This window comes from Mixophyes fleayi, chromosome 8 (assembly GCF_038048845.1).
Source record: "Mixophyes fleayi isolate aMixFle1 chromosome 8, aMixFle1.hap1, whole genome shotgun sequence".
Lineage (NCBI taxonomy): Eukaryota > Metazoa > Chordata > Amphibia > Anura > Limnodynastidae > Mixophyes > Mixophyes fleayi.
In genome coordinates, this window is record NC_134409.1 from 110331712 (window position 1) to 110349482 (window position 17771).

General features: G+C 38.2%; 1 protein-coding gene across 3 annotated transcripts in view; it reads right to left on the reverse strand.

The window, feature by feature from the left end:
- The window catches only part of ATG7 (autophagy related 7), a 203472-nt gene that overhangs the window by 126049 nt on the left and 59652 nt on the right, over nt 1-17771 (reverse strand). For all 3 annotated transcript variants that reach the window (XM_075183176.1, XM_075183177.1, XM_075183178.1), the window contains exon 18: nt 2667-2789. In XM_075183176.1, the coding sequence (XP_075039277.1) occupies nt 2667-2789 (123 nt within the window). The remainder of the gene's footprint in view (nt 1-2666; nt 2790-17771) is intronic.

Consider the following 17771-nt stretch of genomic DNA (forward strand, 5'->3'; position numbering starts at 1 on the left):
ATTGAATTTTGTTTTTCATTGTAGACCTCCTTGTCAATCTGCACACTAAGTACCTTTGCTTTTAATGGGTTCAATGACAATTTTGTGTTTTTTTTTTTTTTTTTTAGAGGGTTGATAAATTTGTTTGTGATTATTATACATTTTTATTCTTTTATAGTATCTTATATGTAATGTTAGCAGGTTATTCGGTTACTTGCATACGTTTTGTTATTACGTCATTATAGCAATTGGAACACCTGCAAGTACTCTATATTTATCTTTCTTTATTTCAACACTTTACCTTCCTTATATACTATTTTTTTTATTAATTAACTAATGTTAATTGCATTGTGGCCTAGTAACAGTGAAAAAACCATTTTGTGCATTGGACAACTATTCATTTTAATAGTAAGCCTAGTAATGAATTAATAACCAGTAAAACGCCTATCAGTTCACTTAAAACCAGTAACATGTCTGATTGCACAAATCAGTGATTTTTCTGGGCTCTAGTCAGTTCATAAGCCTTATTTTCATGAACACTGGGCAGACAACCATGAAGGGCTGCTGAGCAGTGCAGCATAAGTAAAAGGGTTGCAAATTACAAATTTATCTGCCTTGAGGCAGAGTCTGAACATAGAGACCTGACAAAGGCTGATCTATATGTTATTCTACTAGGGTGCAAATTATACTGCCTCCTGAGCAGCTTCTCAATAAGCTGCTGGCACAGTAAGCTCCTCCTCATAGTGATGAATGGTTTACAGACTACTGACATCGGATACTGCAGAAAACCGTATTAATTCCTTGTCTAGCGCAGCAATCAGGGACTAGATCAGAATAGTCAGGTGGAAGCTATGTTAGGAGATGAGGTAAGGGCAGTCTTCAAATAGCTTCCACTGTAATTTGAATCACCTTTCTATTATTAGCAGACACAGGCAGGCAAGATTTACAGCAAGTAAAAACAATTTTCACAACATATATAGAATCAAACAAGACTACTTATGTCAGTAACGTATTAACACTTCAAGCTGCCGTTTATTAACCGTACAACAATAAGCAGCAAGTCTAAAGTATTCAATGAAAGCACTGATTGGTGAGATTACAAGCTTAGCAGGCCAACAGTAGTAGGACCATCCTTGTCTTTAAACAGGCACCAATAAATGATAACATTTTAAAACATTTACACAATGTTGTTCATGCTAGCAGATTTAATGTACAATAAACACAAAGGAGTTTAAATAAATGTGGGTGTTCATCAATTAAATACAGAATGAGGTTAGCACCACAACCCTTCCCCTCGGGTACCATCTCATCCTCACTGAAGCCAAAAGCTTTACTTTCTGCAGCCCTTTGAGACTCAAAGAGCGCGTTGGCTGAAAAACAGTCTACACCATAGAAGAGGTCATGTGACAGGGAGTATGAATGGGCGCGGGGAGCCATGCCTCACCGTACCATAGATCCCCCACCCCCCCTGCTAGGAAATGGCCAAAAACATGGCATTGCATAGCAGGGGCCGGAGCTTAATTAAGCAAAATTGTGACATTAAACTCCATCTCCATCACAGTCTGGGAGGATGCCTACTCTTCCGCGAGGACTCCCCAAAATTCGTGAGCCTCCCGGAAATTCCAGAAGGGTAGGCAAGTAGGGTCTACACTACCCAGACCAACCACGAGAGTCTTACAGATAGTGATATTTTGGGAGGAGAGCTTACTGGCCTCCTGGAGCTACACTGACAGACAGTCCTTGTCACAGACCCTGTTGCTGGGCTCTCATTGAAGTGCTGAGAAGGGGGCTGGAAAATGTCAGTTGGTGAGCTGTCAGATCAATGCAGTTATATTACAGTTTGTCTCATCACACGAGGACATAGCAATCATTGAGAGGCAGGAATATTCTCTGAGAACACCTCTATTTTTCCGCCTATCAGGACTGTCCAGAAGTGCCACCTGAGGCAAATGGCTACTTGCATCATAGCCATGAGTAGATGCGGCTGCAGCAGGCAAATGTAGAATTATCCTACCAGCTACAGCAGGAAAAGCCTTTGCAGAGGTGTCTAGGGTTGCATAATATTATTAGTGCAAAACAAAGGCCATTTGTTCTGTACAAATTACAGGAATACCAAACATCAGACCCCAATGTTTATGCTAGGTGAGGGAGTTCAGTATATAGTGTGGGTAGGCATCACATTTTATATTTACATTACATAGTTTGTAAAGATAATAAAAAAAGACATGGTCCATAGAGTTCGAATTCTAATTGTATCCCATTGTCATTAACAAGGGATTAATATGTGTAACATGCCTCTATACAAAACAATTCATCAAAAATATTTGGTGTATATTCATTAAACTTGAGCTTCTGCATGATTTAGCCTGAGAAAGTTTCAACCTGTAGAGAAAATATTGGTGGATCTTGTTGCAAATGGAGCAGTCAAGCACTATCGTACTATCAACAAAATTGTGTTTAATTCTAACCACATCTATTGTTGCTGCAGATTGAGGCAGTTATCACAAAACTCAATAAAATTTATGTTTACTGCATATCAAAGCAAACTACACATACTTCTTATACATTTAAATACTGTGGTTTGATAAAGTAATATTTTTTAATTATTTTTTTTTACAATTAGAAATAACATGGTGAACAATGCACATTGTGATATACTGAAAATAAAGGGTAAGGTGAATTCTGACCTCTGCTGCTTGTGTCTCCTGATGCAGTAAAGTGAGACCCGTGAGATCTTCCAGAAAGGAGTGTGAAGAGTTAAAAACTTTAGCCAAGAATTGGAAACCATCTTTCTCGTACTGATCAATCACCTATAAAGACAAATATGCATTTTTCTTTATTATTATTTTTTTTTTTTTTTAAGTCTGAACTACAATCAATCACCTACAAGTTACAGTTCTTGACACTAGCTCAAAGTTCAACTTCACATTACAGAGTCCGTCTATTCTGCGGATCTTGAATAGTCTTAGTCAACCTTTTCTTACAGCTGTTGTTGAAATACAAGTCCCAACATAAATTGCCAGCTAGCTGGTGTCATCTTCCTATTTTATTACCCTTCTCATAAAGTACTGGAGGTAAATTGGCTTTCATCTAAAAGGAAAGGATAACCTTGTGTATTGATGACGAGCATTTGTATTGATCTTAGATATTTTTTGATTAATTTTGTAAAAAATTGAGCAAGTGGTTACTCCTTGCTTGTTCAGTATAATCCATTCCATTGTTAAAAGCATACAAATAAATGCCATATATACACTAGAAAACCAGAAGGCCACGGTAGAAGAAGCAATACTGTAATATGTTTTTTTTTTTTAAAAAAAAATAATAAATAATAAAAATCCAAAACAAATAATTAATTAATTAGGTAGTTGTGTAAAATAAGCTATGTTTTAAATATTGCAAAATAAACATATACAAACATCTACTATATCGCTTTACAAGAAAAATTAAATAAAAATAATATTTAATGTATTGTAGTGAACTGCATTGTTTGATATTTTATTTGATGTTAGTGCTCTATTTGGTAACAAAATCATTCTGTCCCACATCACTAACATGGATGAAAAAATAAACTGCCTCATTAGCAACAAAGCATGCTACAGCCCACTCATTCATCATTATCATTTACTTATAAAGGCGCCACAACTGCACCACTGGACAGACAGTGATTATTGTTATTATAGTACAATATTTATTTTCACATGGTTGGAAGCAGTCACATGCAGGCACAGGGGCTCTAGAAGCCCCAGCTTTGCTGGCACAATGACGCTTGCTTCTTTCCCTGTCCTAATTGCCACAGAAGCACCAGATGACTTACTTAGCAGTTATAGAAGTCTAGAAAGTCTCTTATATTAAACAGGGTGTTGAAGTCGTATAATTGGATGAACGAAAGTATATTGGTTTAATATTGGTTTGCCGTGCGTATTGCGAAGCGTACGCCACGTGTTACGTGGCGTGGTGCGTTCGCACGGTAAAATACGCACGCACACACTCGCATTACGACAGTTAGTTATTTATATAATTTCATATTGGTTCTGTTACACTGTAATTCAGGAGCAGATAGTATTCGGTTTATTATTAGTCTATATATATATGTATGTATGTATGTATGTATGTATGTATGTATGTATGTATGTATGTATGTATGTATATATATATATCATATTGAAGCCCTAATCATCAGCAGCTGTCCGGTGCAGTCGGCGAAGAGATCGCACATTGCATACTTTAGTTATTGATATTAGAGAGTAAACCTTTGTATGATACTGGCTATGAAAAGGAGCAGACCCCCTGGAGAGAAGACCCCCACCTTTGGATTCCTTAGATTGAATCAACCTATTACCTGTCTGGCCTGGACCCACCCAACGTCTGGACCTATAGAAACAATCTACGTCATCTCTATTGTTCACAATGAAACACTGACTGTATATATATTAGCTGCATCTCACTGGGGCCTCAGTCAACTCTGACACAATATTCTATACAGAATATTGTCCATCGGGTCCCGTTGTGGGTGCGCATGCGAGCGCAAGCGATTACATTGGTATGTACTTATCTTTTGGTATTGGCTGTGCTGTACTGTACTTTATCATAATATAATAATGTATTGAAATTGTTGACTATTTACATCTGCTAAAATAAACCACCATGTGCTTTGGACACACATACAATTGATTGGGCAATGCTTATTTTAAAACGATAGAATTACTTTAATAAGGGTAAGCTAGTGCTTCCAACCTCAAGAAGCAGGAAATAGAAATGGAACCAAACATGAAAATAGGAGGTATAAACATGGAGAAGGGATGGAGGGACAAAAAAAACCCCCAATGGATTTCAGAGAAACTCCAAAAAGGCAGAGAGAACAGGCAGAACATCTATGGGCGAAATAAGAGTAATAATTGTGGTAGGTGTAATTAACCCATTTATCGGCTATACCACAAACTGACACTTTTAAACATCATCATGGAGATGGGGGAAATAATGATCCCCAATTTCACAACTACAGCAGTCAATGACAATCAGCAAATGGATGAGGAAATGGATTGTCCACAATTAATTGTCCCAGCAAAATCACCATGTGACATCACTAGGGTTTTCCTCTTGTAGACACACCAGGGGGTAAATTTATCAAGCTGCGGGTGTAAAAAAGTGAAGATGTTGCCTATAGCAACCAATCAAATTCTAACTGTCATTCATTTAGTACATTCTACTAAATAACTAGAATCTGATTGGTTGCTATAGAAAACATCTCCACTTTTTAAACCCCCAGCTTGATAAATTTACCCCCTGGTATTTTGCATGGGATAGCTAAACCAGCAATCCCATGACAGCATTACTATTAGATTCATGCGGACATGTTTCCCTCCAAATAGCATAAAAATAAATTTAATACCTAGTGCAGATCACTCCACTGTTAAACCTCAACTTTGTGCCAGGCCACCATCTTATTTTTTTAGTCCCTTTCTGTCTCAGACAATCTACTGCTAAAGGCCTCATATCTATTTTGCACTGGGATCTCAAGTCTACAGATACCAGGATGAAAGACCCACATGAACATGCTTGGGAGCGGGATCTGGGGGAGACTCTGGACAGCGAGGACTGGGGAGAACAAAAACTGCCTCAAGCTCTATTTGCATAAAAGTAAAGAAAATGCATATAAACTCCTGTATCGCTGGTATCCAGTCCCCAACAAACTGGAGATTTACTGAGTCACACCTAGCAGATGCTGGAGAGGTTACTCAACAGATGACTCATTTCTCAATATATGGAGGCAATGCCCAAAACTAGCTTTATTGTAGTAAGAGCTCAGAAATGTTGCATTCATCCTGCTACACCTCGATGTCCCTCCTTCCACCTCCCACTTGGGATCGAGACAGGGCCATCTTAACAACATTATGGGCCCCCGGGCAAAGCAGTGCACCGGGGCCCCTAGATATAGATATAGATATATACATGTATACAGATACAGATCTAGATATATAGAGATAGGGATAGATAGATGTACTTGCTCAGTGACCCTTGTAGGTTTGTTTTTTTTCAGGTTTTTTTCTTTTGCAGGATTATTTATTCTCATTAAGAGCCGTGCCTATGGGGCCCCCCTTGCCTGTGGGGCCCCCGGGCAGCTGCCCATCGTGCCCAATGGAAAAGATGGCCCTGGATTGAGACAGCCACTAAGCACCAGAACAAGATGTTTAGTCATATCATTTCAGCAGCCACCTGCCAATAGCCGCTGATTGGAAATAATCTCACGCCCCATCACTGCTAAATCGTTCAACAAATTATGGGAACCATGGGCTTCATATTGTAACGTTCACCTACCTTTCTCAATTTAACTCCATAACCCCCTAGAACTGGTCCCCCCTTTTCTCCTCCTGCTTAGCACATTTCAAGCCACACTGCCAGCTTACTTTAATCTCTTAATTTTATTATTAAAAAATGGATCTGCACGCTTTACTTTCTACACTGATATTTTGTGAAATCTTACATTAATTATATAGGCTATAAATGTAATAATTTAAGGGACACCATTGTATTATCGACATCTTACCTATCCCCCTGTCAAATGTTGTAATATGCTGATCTGTGAATAAAGTTTTTTTAAAAAAATGGGAAAAATAAAAAAACACATCTTGTTTACGCCCCTATAACTCCCTAAATGTGTTGTTTTTCATAATCTTTCTATTTATCTCTTGCTAATGGACACACAATAAAAAGCTTTCAGTTTCAATATGTTACTAAAAAAAAATCCTAAATCCTGAAAATACTTATTTTATGGCAGACAAAGCAATTAAAAAGTAATTCCCCGTGAAACAGACAAAGAACAAACATGAAAATAGGTCTGGTCATAGGGGTGTAGATCACCCCCTGTTCTGAAAGAAATGAATGTTGGGGAGCCATCAGGAAAGCCACAGCACAGATGGGGATCCAGGGGCTTTTAGCTATGCTTATTGCTTCTTGATCTTGAAGCACTGACCCTGCATGGTGACCCTCTTCACTACTGTCTGGCGAGAGTTCTCAAAGAATCCAGTCCCATGTTAAGATGGAAAGTGAAAAACATTTAAAGGTAGACAGACAACACTAAAGAGAACCACAAAGCAGGATGAGCACACCAAGATCAAAGTGATAAGTATTTCTTGACTATTCCATGGGTGGAGGAACTCTTGTTGCAGCACAACCACTATATAAAAATATCAAAAGAAACACTTAGGGTCTGAGTCATTAAGAAGAGCAAGGCAAACAAATGAAGTAAATGTGATCCTGGACAAACCACGTTACAATACATAGGGTGCAAAATAGTGTATTATTTTGCACATAAGTTCAATACTGGCTGTTTTTTCAAGTAGCACACAAATACTTGATAGCTTTATTTTTCACTGAAATTTAAAAGTTGATCTAGGACATGCCCTACCCCAACTATAAATCTGTCCTCACATTTTAAATTTACCTCCCCCTCCAATGCAACATGGTTTTGCCCAGGGGCAAAGTTACTCCTTTTTTTTATGCTTTGCTCTCCTTAATGACTCAAGCCCATAAAAATTTAGCACGTAGGTGAAATAGTATACCACTAACGTCTTTAGCTATGCCACTATATTCTCAGTTAAAATTATATGAAAATATGCAAACATGTAAGAAGACAGCAAGGGTAATAAGACAAACCTCCTAAAATGCACAACAAAGAAAATTACACATCAGGGTGTACAGTATGTCTTTGATATGTATTAAAGGATTCAGTTTATGATGTACGTTACTACCTCAGCACCTCAGGCCTCTAAACCTACAACAGATATGTCAGGGCAAAGTGCCAGAATACTAGAAACTAAAATTACAGACCTATAATCTATAAGAATTCACAGTCTTGGCAGAAGGACACATACAAAAGAATTGAAAGCTGCTTCTTACAGCATTTTAATGCCATGTTTTTTTTCAGCATACACAATTCCAGGATGCAGCATTCTATACGCAGTTATACCCTCTTTGAATACAGTAATTTGACAAGAAACATTAAATAAGCATTGGTTATTACAACATTAAATCATTTTTCTTTGATGTTAAATTTTGATTAATGCAAATTCTTATAGTGCTGCAGGAAAAAAAAAAGCTATAATTTGATTACACTTTTCCTTAATAGCACATTTCTTTTTATTTTTTAACTGAATACATTTTATTGAGGTTTTACAACAAAAGTAAAACAAAATACAATGGATTACAACAAAGACGGTATTATCAATAGCGTATAAAAACAATACAATACAATACACAGAAAAAATATACATATATTAACCAGAAGGATATAGTGAAAGGTGGGAAATGAGAGGGAAGATGGGGGAGGGTAGGAGGAGACACCTACACTAGTCAGTTGTTTAATCAAAGATGGAAACTCTTGAAGCTGGTGGTCTTTAGGAGCCCACAGCAGAGTTCTTTCGCTCTGGCGGAATAGGGTGGTTCATATAGTATTCGTACCGCGAAAAACCACTTGATCAAAGAGGAGGATGCTGAGATTGAGTACTTGAAGCCTATAGTCTCCATCCCATAACTGCTTGATAAAAGTCACACCATTGCATTTGTTGGAGTCCAGCAGAGGGTCAACTGCACATAACATAACGGAATCTTTTGGATTTAGAATGAGGTTGGCTGGGTTGGGTTTAGGGGTGGTCCATGGTGTTACTATGTAGCATATGTGCATCATCCATTTGAGCACAACAACATCTAAATATGTTAAAATAACTTATTTTAATATCATTTTTATTTAATGTCTTTAAAAAAAAAAATCTAACAAACTACATAAAGAAAAAAAATATATATTCAGGGCAGGCTGGGCTGGGGGCATCTGCTCCCTGGGCTGTTTCCATAGTAGGCTACCTTGGGCTGGGTAATTGGGCTACCTGCATTTTTTTCCTTTAAAATGTTCCCAATAGGCTGCTGAGTCAAGTCTTGCCTCCCCAGGCTAATATTTGCCAGCCCTCCCCTGAAGATATTACATCATATCGTGAAAGCACCTCTTAACAGCTAGTAATGCTTTGGGTGTTAGTCAGTGGGTACTTAATAGGATAGTACTGAACTCAAATGTTTTTGGGGTTTTTTAATATTAAAAAGACATGTGCTGAAAACAAAAACAAGAAAAAGAGGAATATTCAGGAAGGAACCTTTAAGGAAGGATACAAACATGGGCAAGAGGTCAAAGGAACGCACAGGCAACCATGTGGTAAGCATCATAACTATGCTATGAATTGTGCATAGTGTCTATAATCTGCTATAGATTGCATAGAAATTGGCCATAAACTAGGTAAATGGTTTTCTCTACTTGCCCAAAAGAAAGTTTACTCAGCCCAAATTATGATATGTTGTGAAGATGGTTGCTGCAACAAACAGAGAACTCTTCAATATAGCTTGAGTTACATCTACTTTGTTACACTAATTAATTCATTTTTGGGATTGACTGGCTGTTCCAATAATTGGAAGAGCTTTAGCAGTATTTTGTAGATGGATTACTAGGCTAGGTGTAAATGAATAAGACACGGGTCACGAGGACTATTCATTTTCACAATGGTTTTTCAAAACTCCGACCTGAAAGGCTGTTTATAGGGCAGTACAATGATAGATCAGTTTATTGTTTGTAACACAATAACATAACCAGGTGTTTTATAAAGATACACATTTGCTCCCACACCGACACGGAAATGTCAAGCTGCAGTTTAAAGTACCCTGGACTAAAGCAGCAACTGGAGAATTGGGCTCAGTGATCAGCACTTCTGCCTCACAACACTGTGGTCATGAGTTCGATTCCCGACCATGGCCTTATCTGTGTGGAGTTTGTATGTTCTCTCCGTGTTTGCGTGGGTTTCCTCCGGGTGCTCCGGTTTCCTCCCACACTCCAAAAACATACTGGTAGGTGAATTGGCTGTTATCAAATTGACCCTAGTCTGTCTGTGTGTGTTAGGAAATTTAGACTGTAAGCTCCAATGGGGCAGGGACTGGTGTGAGTTCTCTGTACTGCGCTGCGGAATTAGTGGCGCTATATAAATAAATGGTGATGATGATGATATTCTACTACTGAAACAAAAACCTTACATGAACAGACAAGTTTAATTGAAGACCAAACTATATTCCAGATAGAATAAAAAAAAAGGGAAAATGTAAAATTTGCCTTCTATATATTAAAACAGAGTTAAAAAAAAGTATGTAAATGATATACATCAGACCTACAACTAGTGCTATGCTCTAGAATAGGGATTTAAAAATGTCACCTTCTGGAAAAGGAAAGAAAATTGGATATTTTGAAGTTTATGAAAAGTATAAATTAGATTATTATCTTTCTACCATGACAAATAACATGTTGTGTGCTTAGTCAATGACTGTGTTCATGCATATCATACCACATTTTTCATTTCAAGAGTGTTGTTGGTCCTTGTTCCCCTTTTATTATTTTAAATCTCAAAAACCTAGCATGTACCAATTAAGACATAAATTAATGTTATTAATTCACCTATGACTTTTAGGTGATATTTGCACGGACAAGTTTTATTTGGCAGGATGTTGTCTTGCTGCACTGACCATTAATAAAATCTCCTGCAGTCTACGTTACAAATCCAAAGATTACAAGTAATGAAAGGGGCCAACGAGAGAAAGGTCTGTATGTACTAAATAAATAACTGCGTGGACCTAGATCCTGGCACAGCTGATACTTACACAGAAGGAGTGACCTTCCTGTCCTTACACACAGAGGGACGGTTCCCATACACAAACAGGAAAGGGAGCAGAGGAAGGAAGTCGAGCCTGTTCTCGACGTGGACAACGCTGGATTTAAAGCAAATGGTTTCATTCAATACTGATAGGAAGGACCGTCACAGAGAAAAAAAAAAGTAAAATTCAGAGCCTGTCTCTCCCGAGACATTGTGTTTACACTGATTGACTGGAATATAATCACCTTAAATGGAAAGACGACCATCCAGTGATAAAAGATTTACAGTGATTGTGTAATAGCGACTAGTAACTAAGCGTCTCTTGTGGCCTTATAAACCTAAGGAGGTCAAGCTTTTACCCCTTTACAAACCAATGTATTACAATTCAATATTAAGATTAAAGTGAAAATATTGTGATTCATTGGGTATATGTAAATTAACATTTTAATATCTACTTAAGCAAAATGTTTATTTTTATTTTGGTCTAAATTAGCTCTTTTGGAAGCACATTGCAATAGATATATTTGTGGGAAAATAATCAAAACATAGTTTAATATATATACACTGTGTGTATAGCATGTAGGAGGATGCCCACCGGGTCGCCTGGTTGGTCATCCTGAGTGGGTGAAGGAGAGGACCCCATATGAGAGAGCAGCAGGGGAAGCAGTATCAGTGGAAGAAAGCAAGGTAGAGAGGGAGTTGGGAGATATGGATGAAATTGGCGAGGCTGCTGGTACGTGGGGGTGTGCTGGAACTTGAAATGAGAGGAGGGCAGGTGGTGAGGATGAGCATTGGACAGAAGCAAGGAGACATTGTAAAAGACAGAGTAGGGTGAGGAAGGATAGAAAGGAAGGGTGCAGGGGTTCTAGGAAGGGAATCAGGAGGAAAGACGAAAGACAGCAATATGTATGCAACAGACGTGCGCGAGACTGACTTGAGCGACGTGCGCAAGATGGATTCATGAGATCAGGCTCCATGGTCCAGTTCTGGCGCAAACGTGACCATGGTAAGTGTTTTCGGCAGTGGACAGGGGTCAGCATGGGGACTGTGCAGTAAGCCAAGAAGCACTGTGTGTTCAGACACCTTTCTATCATAGCCAGCATTAACTTTTTCAGCAATTTCTAAAGTAGCTCTTCTGTGGGATTGAAACGGACGGTTCACTTGCTGCCTTATATATTACACCCTTTGATAGGTGCCATTGTAACAAGATAATCAATGTTATTCACTTCACTTGTCAGTAGTTTTGCTGTTGTGGCTGATTGGTGTAGGTTCAAATTTGAATCCTTTAGCTGGATTTGTTTCAGATTCTAAATGAGGCCTTTAGTGTAAGTGCTGATCCCCATACAACCTCAGACTACATATACTTATTTTGCAATATGCAAAATAGTGATGAATAATGGGTTCACTCCTTTTTAAATCTTTTATTAATGACACTGTAGATGACTTGGAAAGTAGAGAGCCCATATTTTCATACGACCATGGCCTTATCTGTGTGGAGTTTGTAAGTTGTCCCCGTGTTTGCATGGGTTTCCTCCGGGTGCTCCGGTTTCCTCCCACATTCCAAAAAACATACTGGTAGGTTAACTGGCTGCTATTAAATTGACCTTAGTGTAAGTTCCAATGGGGCAGGGACTGATGTGAGCGAGTTCTCTGTACAGCGCTGCGGAATTAGTGGTGCTATATAAATAGAGGATGATGACACTAATCTATGTAGCAATATTAACACAAAAGAGAATAGTATCTCTTTAAAGAAGGATTTACACAAATTGTAAAGTTGGGCAGAAAAATGTCAGGTGACATTTAACATAGATGTAAGGGCACTCAGTTGGGCTTTGGTAGCAACTACGCTAGAAACACATTATTAGGGAAAACATTTCAGAAAAGGATTTAGGTATACTAGTAGACAGTGAGCTGAATAGAAGCAGACTGTGTAGCTCTTGAAAAGGTGAAAAAAATTCTGATGTATAAAAGGGGGCAGGTGCATGTGATTCAAACATAGTTTTGCCACTTGAATGCCTAATAGTTTGGACTGCTGTCTACAAGATGGATAGTCTGAACAACTGCATGCAAGAGTGAATGGTTGATTCCAACATCAATCAACCTGTGCGGTTCACACCCACTACTTCCCTAAATCTATGACGGGTTAGGTCAGGTAACCACTTTGGCATTAGAAGAGAAGGAAGAGCCAAGCATATTAAAATGGTGAAAACGAAATGACATATAAACACAAATTCAGGCATAGATCGATTTTCTAAGTATGTTGATATAATCTTTAAAATGCTAACAAGAGGAGGGCTCGGATCTTAAAAACATGAAGCTACTCAATATTTTACATCAGATTCATTATATAACAAGCTCGCCACTGGAACTCTGCAGAGCCCCAACTGAAACATGAACTCTTCCAGCGCAGAGTGAGATAAGCAAATCATGGAGAGGAAACAGAGGAGGAGGCTTGCTGAGCAGCCCTAGATAAAATAATAGGAAACGATTTCAGGACGTATCATGGGGACAAGCTGGCTTGACTCAGCAGTCTATTAGAAACAAAGCAATAGACTCAGACTTTATACTCATTTTTTTTTTACATTCTTTAAGGGACAGGATAGAGTAGATACATATGCAGCAGAGAACATCTTGCTGATAATTTACAGAAAGGAACAACGGAGAGTTGCTGAAGTCAAATTTTGCAACCATAACGGATCTAAGATCTTAATAACTATATCAGCAACTTCATAAATATGTGTCATTGAAATATAGTGAAAAAAATAAATAAATATGAATATATATTATATATATTATATATATATATATATATATATATATATATATATATATATATATATATATATATACACACATATACATACATACATACATACACACACACACACACACACACACAGTCAGATGCACTGTAGCCAATTTCGGGTTGGATACGGTATTCCGTTCCGTCACTTGGAATACTGACACAGTATATCAACAAAAAAAAACCAATGGGTATAAAAACAACATCATTTAAATGTAGCAGTGCAGTTATCACAAGCAGCGCAGTTTTCCGAACAGACTGACTAGTATGCGACTTCTGCTAATTCCAAACATACTGCATGCCGTCACTTGAGTTTGACGTCACAAAAGTGAGCAACATGAAGATTTATAAATTTAACGCAGCAACAGTTGAACCCGCAACCTAACCATAAGCCTAACACTGAAATGCCGCTTTAAATCTTCATGGCATCCAGTATCTTCGGAATTAGCAGCAGTCGCATACCAGTGTGTTCTGAAATCTGCGCTGTCTGTGTTAATGTAAGTATGCATTTAAAATATGTAGCTTTTATGGTCATCTGTTTTTTGTTTGTCGATATACTCTGTGTCGGTATTCCAAGTGTCGGAATACGGATTACCAGCGCCTAATTTCTAGGCAGTTCCATCAGAGATAATAGATTAATTTCCTTACAGGAAATAATAACCTATTACTTTGTGTCACACATCATCATCATCATCACCATTTATTTACATAGCGCCACTGATTCCGCAGCGCAACGCATTCACATCAGGCCCTGCCCCATAAACTATACATCATGCCAAAACTGATTTACTTAAACCTATTCCTTACTGAACATCTCTACTTCTTTAGGGAACTCAATTCCTGCACATAATTTATCATAATAATTCTGTTCTTTATAATATATGCGCACTTGATCCACTGGGTGTCTCACTTTGTTACCTTGGCAGGGACACTGAAAGGGGCATTGCCTGTCTATGAAGTACCCAGGCTCAGAACACCCAGCGATGGGATCTATCCAATGGTCCATCTGAGCCATGTTATGTTTGGGGGGAAGTAACTGCACAGACTAATATTGGTCCCTGTTTTTGCTGAAGCTTTACACACAGTCTGGTGGGTTGGAGGGGCAACAAGTGGCCAAACTAGATTTCCCTTTATGCCGCTTAACCTTGTCATTATCTGATACATGGCAGGTATAATCTGTGGGGTAAGAAGCCTGCACAGACACTATAGCTCAATTTGAGGCAGAAAGTAGCTTTTCAAAAAGTGTGACATGTTAACAGGTATGTTCGGTATAAAAAGTGAAGGTTCTGCTGCAGCTCACATTTAAGTAAACAGTACAGGGGCACAGTGGCACTGGGGTTAGCATTTGTGATGTGCAGCGCTGGTGGTTTTAGTTCCATTCTAACTTAGGGTACCATCTATGTGGGATTTAAATGGTCTGCTGAATCACGTTTTCTTTTACACCATGTGTTTACCTGGGGAAGAGATGGCACGAGAATACAATATGGGAACAAGTTGGCGGAGTTAGTGCAATGCTCCGTGCAATACTCTGCTGGGAAACCTTAGATCCTAGCATTCATGAAGATATTACTTTGACGCATACCAACTACCTACACATTCTTGCAGACCAATACACCCCTTCATGGCAACGGTATTCCTTGTTGGCAAAATAATGCACTTTGCTACACTGAAAAAATTGTTCAGGAATGGTTTGAGAAACATGACAGAGTTCCCCAGATCTCAATACGATCGAAAATCTGTAGGATGACCTACACAATATTAGGCAGGTGGTTTTAATGTTGTGGCTGATCGCTGCAATATCTATTGTTGTCTAATATTTCATATTAAAATAATGAAATTTGCAGTCTGGTGGTGGAACAGCTTGTCTAGTAACTCCAATTTCGGAAAAATGGATTTTCAGTCCAAACCAATAGAATATCCTCTGGGAGTCTGGATTCACAGTTTGATAAGACAATGGCAGAGACGTTACTTGTGTCATCACAGTGCAAGATATTCCATGCTGAATAAACAATGTGCCCGACTGTTCACACAAACGCCTCTTTGTTATCTCCAGTTATACTTAATCCAAATGGAGAAGTTCATCAGCAAATCTCTTCCGAACAATAGGCAACATTGTCTATTTTACTTGCACCGTTTCAAAAGAAACAAATAGAAAATAAAAAAAAAGAGAAAAAATTCTGCAAAAACAGCTGTTTTTATGAAGATGGCTCAAACTTCAGTTACTGATGACAAATTAGAGTGCACTGTTTAGTGAGACAGGTACTTGGTTCAATACATACATATTTTCAAAATGCTTTGATTACTGAACACATTTGTAGAACTACATGTTTAGTTTCTTGTTGCTTTATATAGTTATTGCAGCCCAGATCATTTACATATCCCTGTCCGGACATTAATGACCAAGTTAAGCCACTGTCTGTCTTTAATACATTGACATCTCTCTCTCTCTCTCTCTATATATATATATATATATATATATATATATATATATATATATATATATATATATATCTCTATATCTCTCGATAACTGAATATGTTTATACAATGGGATGTCAGGTTATAACGGAATATCAATACATTTTGCTTCATACCTGAAAATGTCAGTTTGGGCGTTTAGTGCTCCTTTAAATTTACTATAGGTTAATTAAGACACAAAATTTCATGTTTCATCTCATGCTAGACTACACTGGTGCTGTTAAAGTACACCTATAATCTGCACATACACCAGCCATTTTGAGGACTCATAAAAACATTCATAAGATTGCAACCAATCAGTTCACTAAGAGCCAGTGTTTCATGAACATTTAGTCATGAAGTACCTCAATGATATCACTGGTTCCTATTGATAAGCTCAATGCCGGGTTTACTTCTCGGAAGCCCTTAGGTACAGAACTTGCGACACCGGAACTCCTGTCCATCATATGACCAGACTAGCTTGGAACGTTTTGATAAGTAACGGTGAAACATTAGAAAGTTTCAGAGCTGTAATCTCATAAATATTGCATCAACCCACAAAATGGCTGCCTCAAGTATTTGTAAGTAATAGGTGAACTATAATAGACCAATAAGCATTCACTTTATATCCGGGTCATAAAATAATCACTCCCTATGTGCTCTCACTTTTGTGCAGGGCTTCACAGAGAAGCTCTGCCAGGATTCCTCTTGTTAAATCTGATTCCATGTCTGAACAGTCAGTCCGTTTCCATGCCTCTCCAAAAACTAGTGACTAGCGGCCATTTTTAAATTACTAGACAGGGCCCCACTAAATCAGCCACATTACTTTCACTTGCATGGTGTGCCACTGAAAGAGAGGTTGGGGAGAGACAGAAGTGTAAATAACTTAAACATTTTTGGAAGCAAGCATGTTCTACAGATTCTATCAGGGAAAGAAAATATTAAATAGTAATGACAGATCCACTTTGAAGGGGGGCAGAAGTTAGTAGTTATGTTTAGCTGCTGTTCAAACACAGATGGGGTTGCAAGGTTGATCTTATCAGCAAGTTTAAAGTATCTAAATCTTTTAGCAAATATCAACACAGCAAGCGGATATTTCTGAGAGATTAAAAAGCGATGTTCCTGACAGCGCAAAGAAAAGATGTGTCAGACATTTTGGCAACATGTTCAAGTACCACATTTAATATGCATTACAGTAGGCTTTACAACGGTTCATGCAGGTAAGAGTATAGATTACTACATGATGTAGACCAAGCACATAACTACAGGATTTTAAAATGTAACGGGTTAAAATATTGTTTTGTTATTACAGAAATAGCATACCACAAAGTTATATTTAACTGCATGTTTACATTTCCTAGCTAGTATGACCACCTATGTGCACTGGTAAATGCTGGTAACTCCTGTAAGACATTATAGGTTCTCGTAGGGTGTGGGGCATGACATCACTGAGGGTGTGCACAAAACTGGAAAGGTCAGAAAATATGAGGTCAGAGAGTAGGCAAAGAGGTAACAGATACAATATCCTAAGTTTGCTCACATAGCTTGTACAGAATGGTAATAAAAAATAATTTTGCCTGTGCTAGGTACGATTAAAGAGCAAGTAAAGCCACTATTGAAAAGTAAAATATATTACAAGGCTTACTAACGAGCTGAATATACATGACATACAGGGCAACAGCTGAAGGAGTTAGAGTTGCCTGAATTTGGCCATCATCTTTTATACCTCTGTAGCAGGTTGGCGTGTTAGGAGGAAGGTGCTTTTGTTGCGGAGGCAGGCAGAGACAGTTTAGAGAGCGAGAAACAGCTTAAACAGACTGGTTTTGCAGAACCGCTTTGTGTATTTTGCTGCAGCGG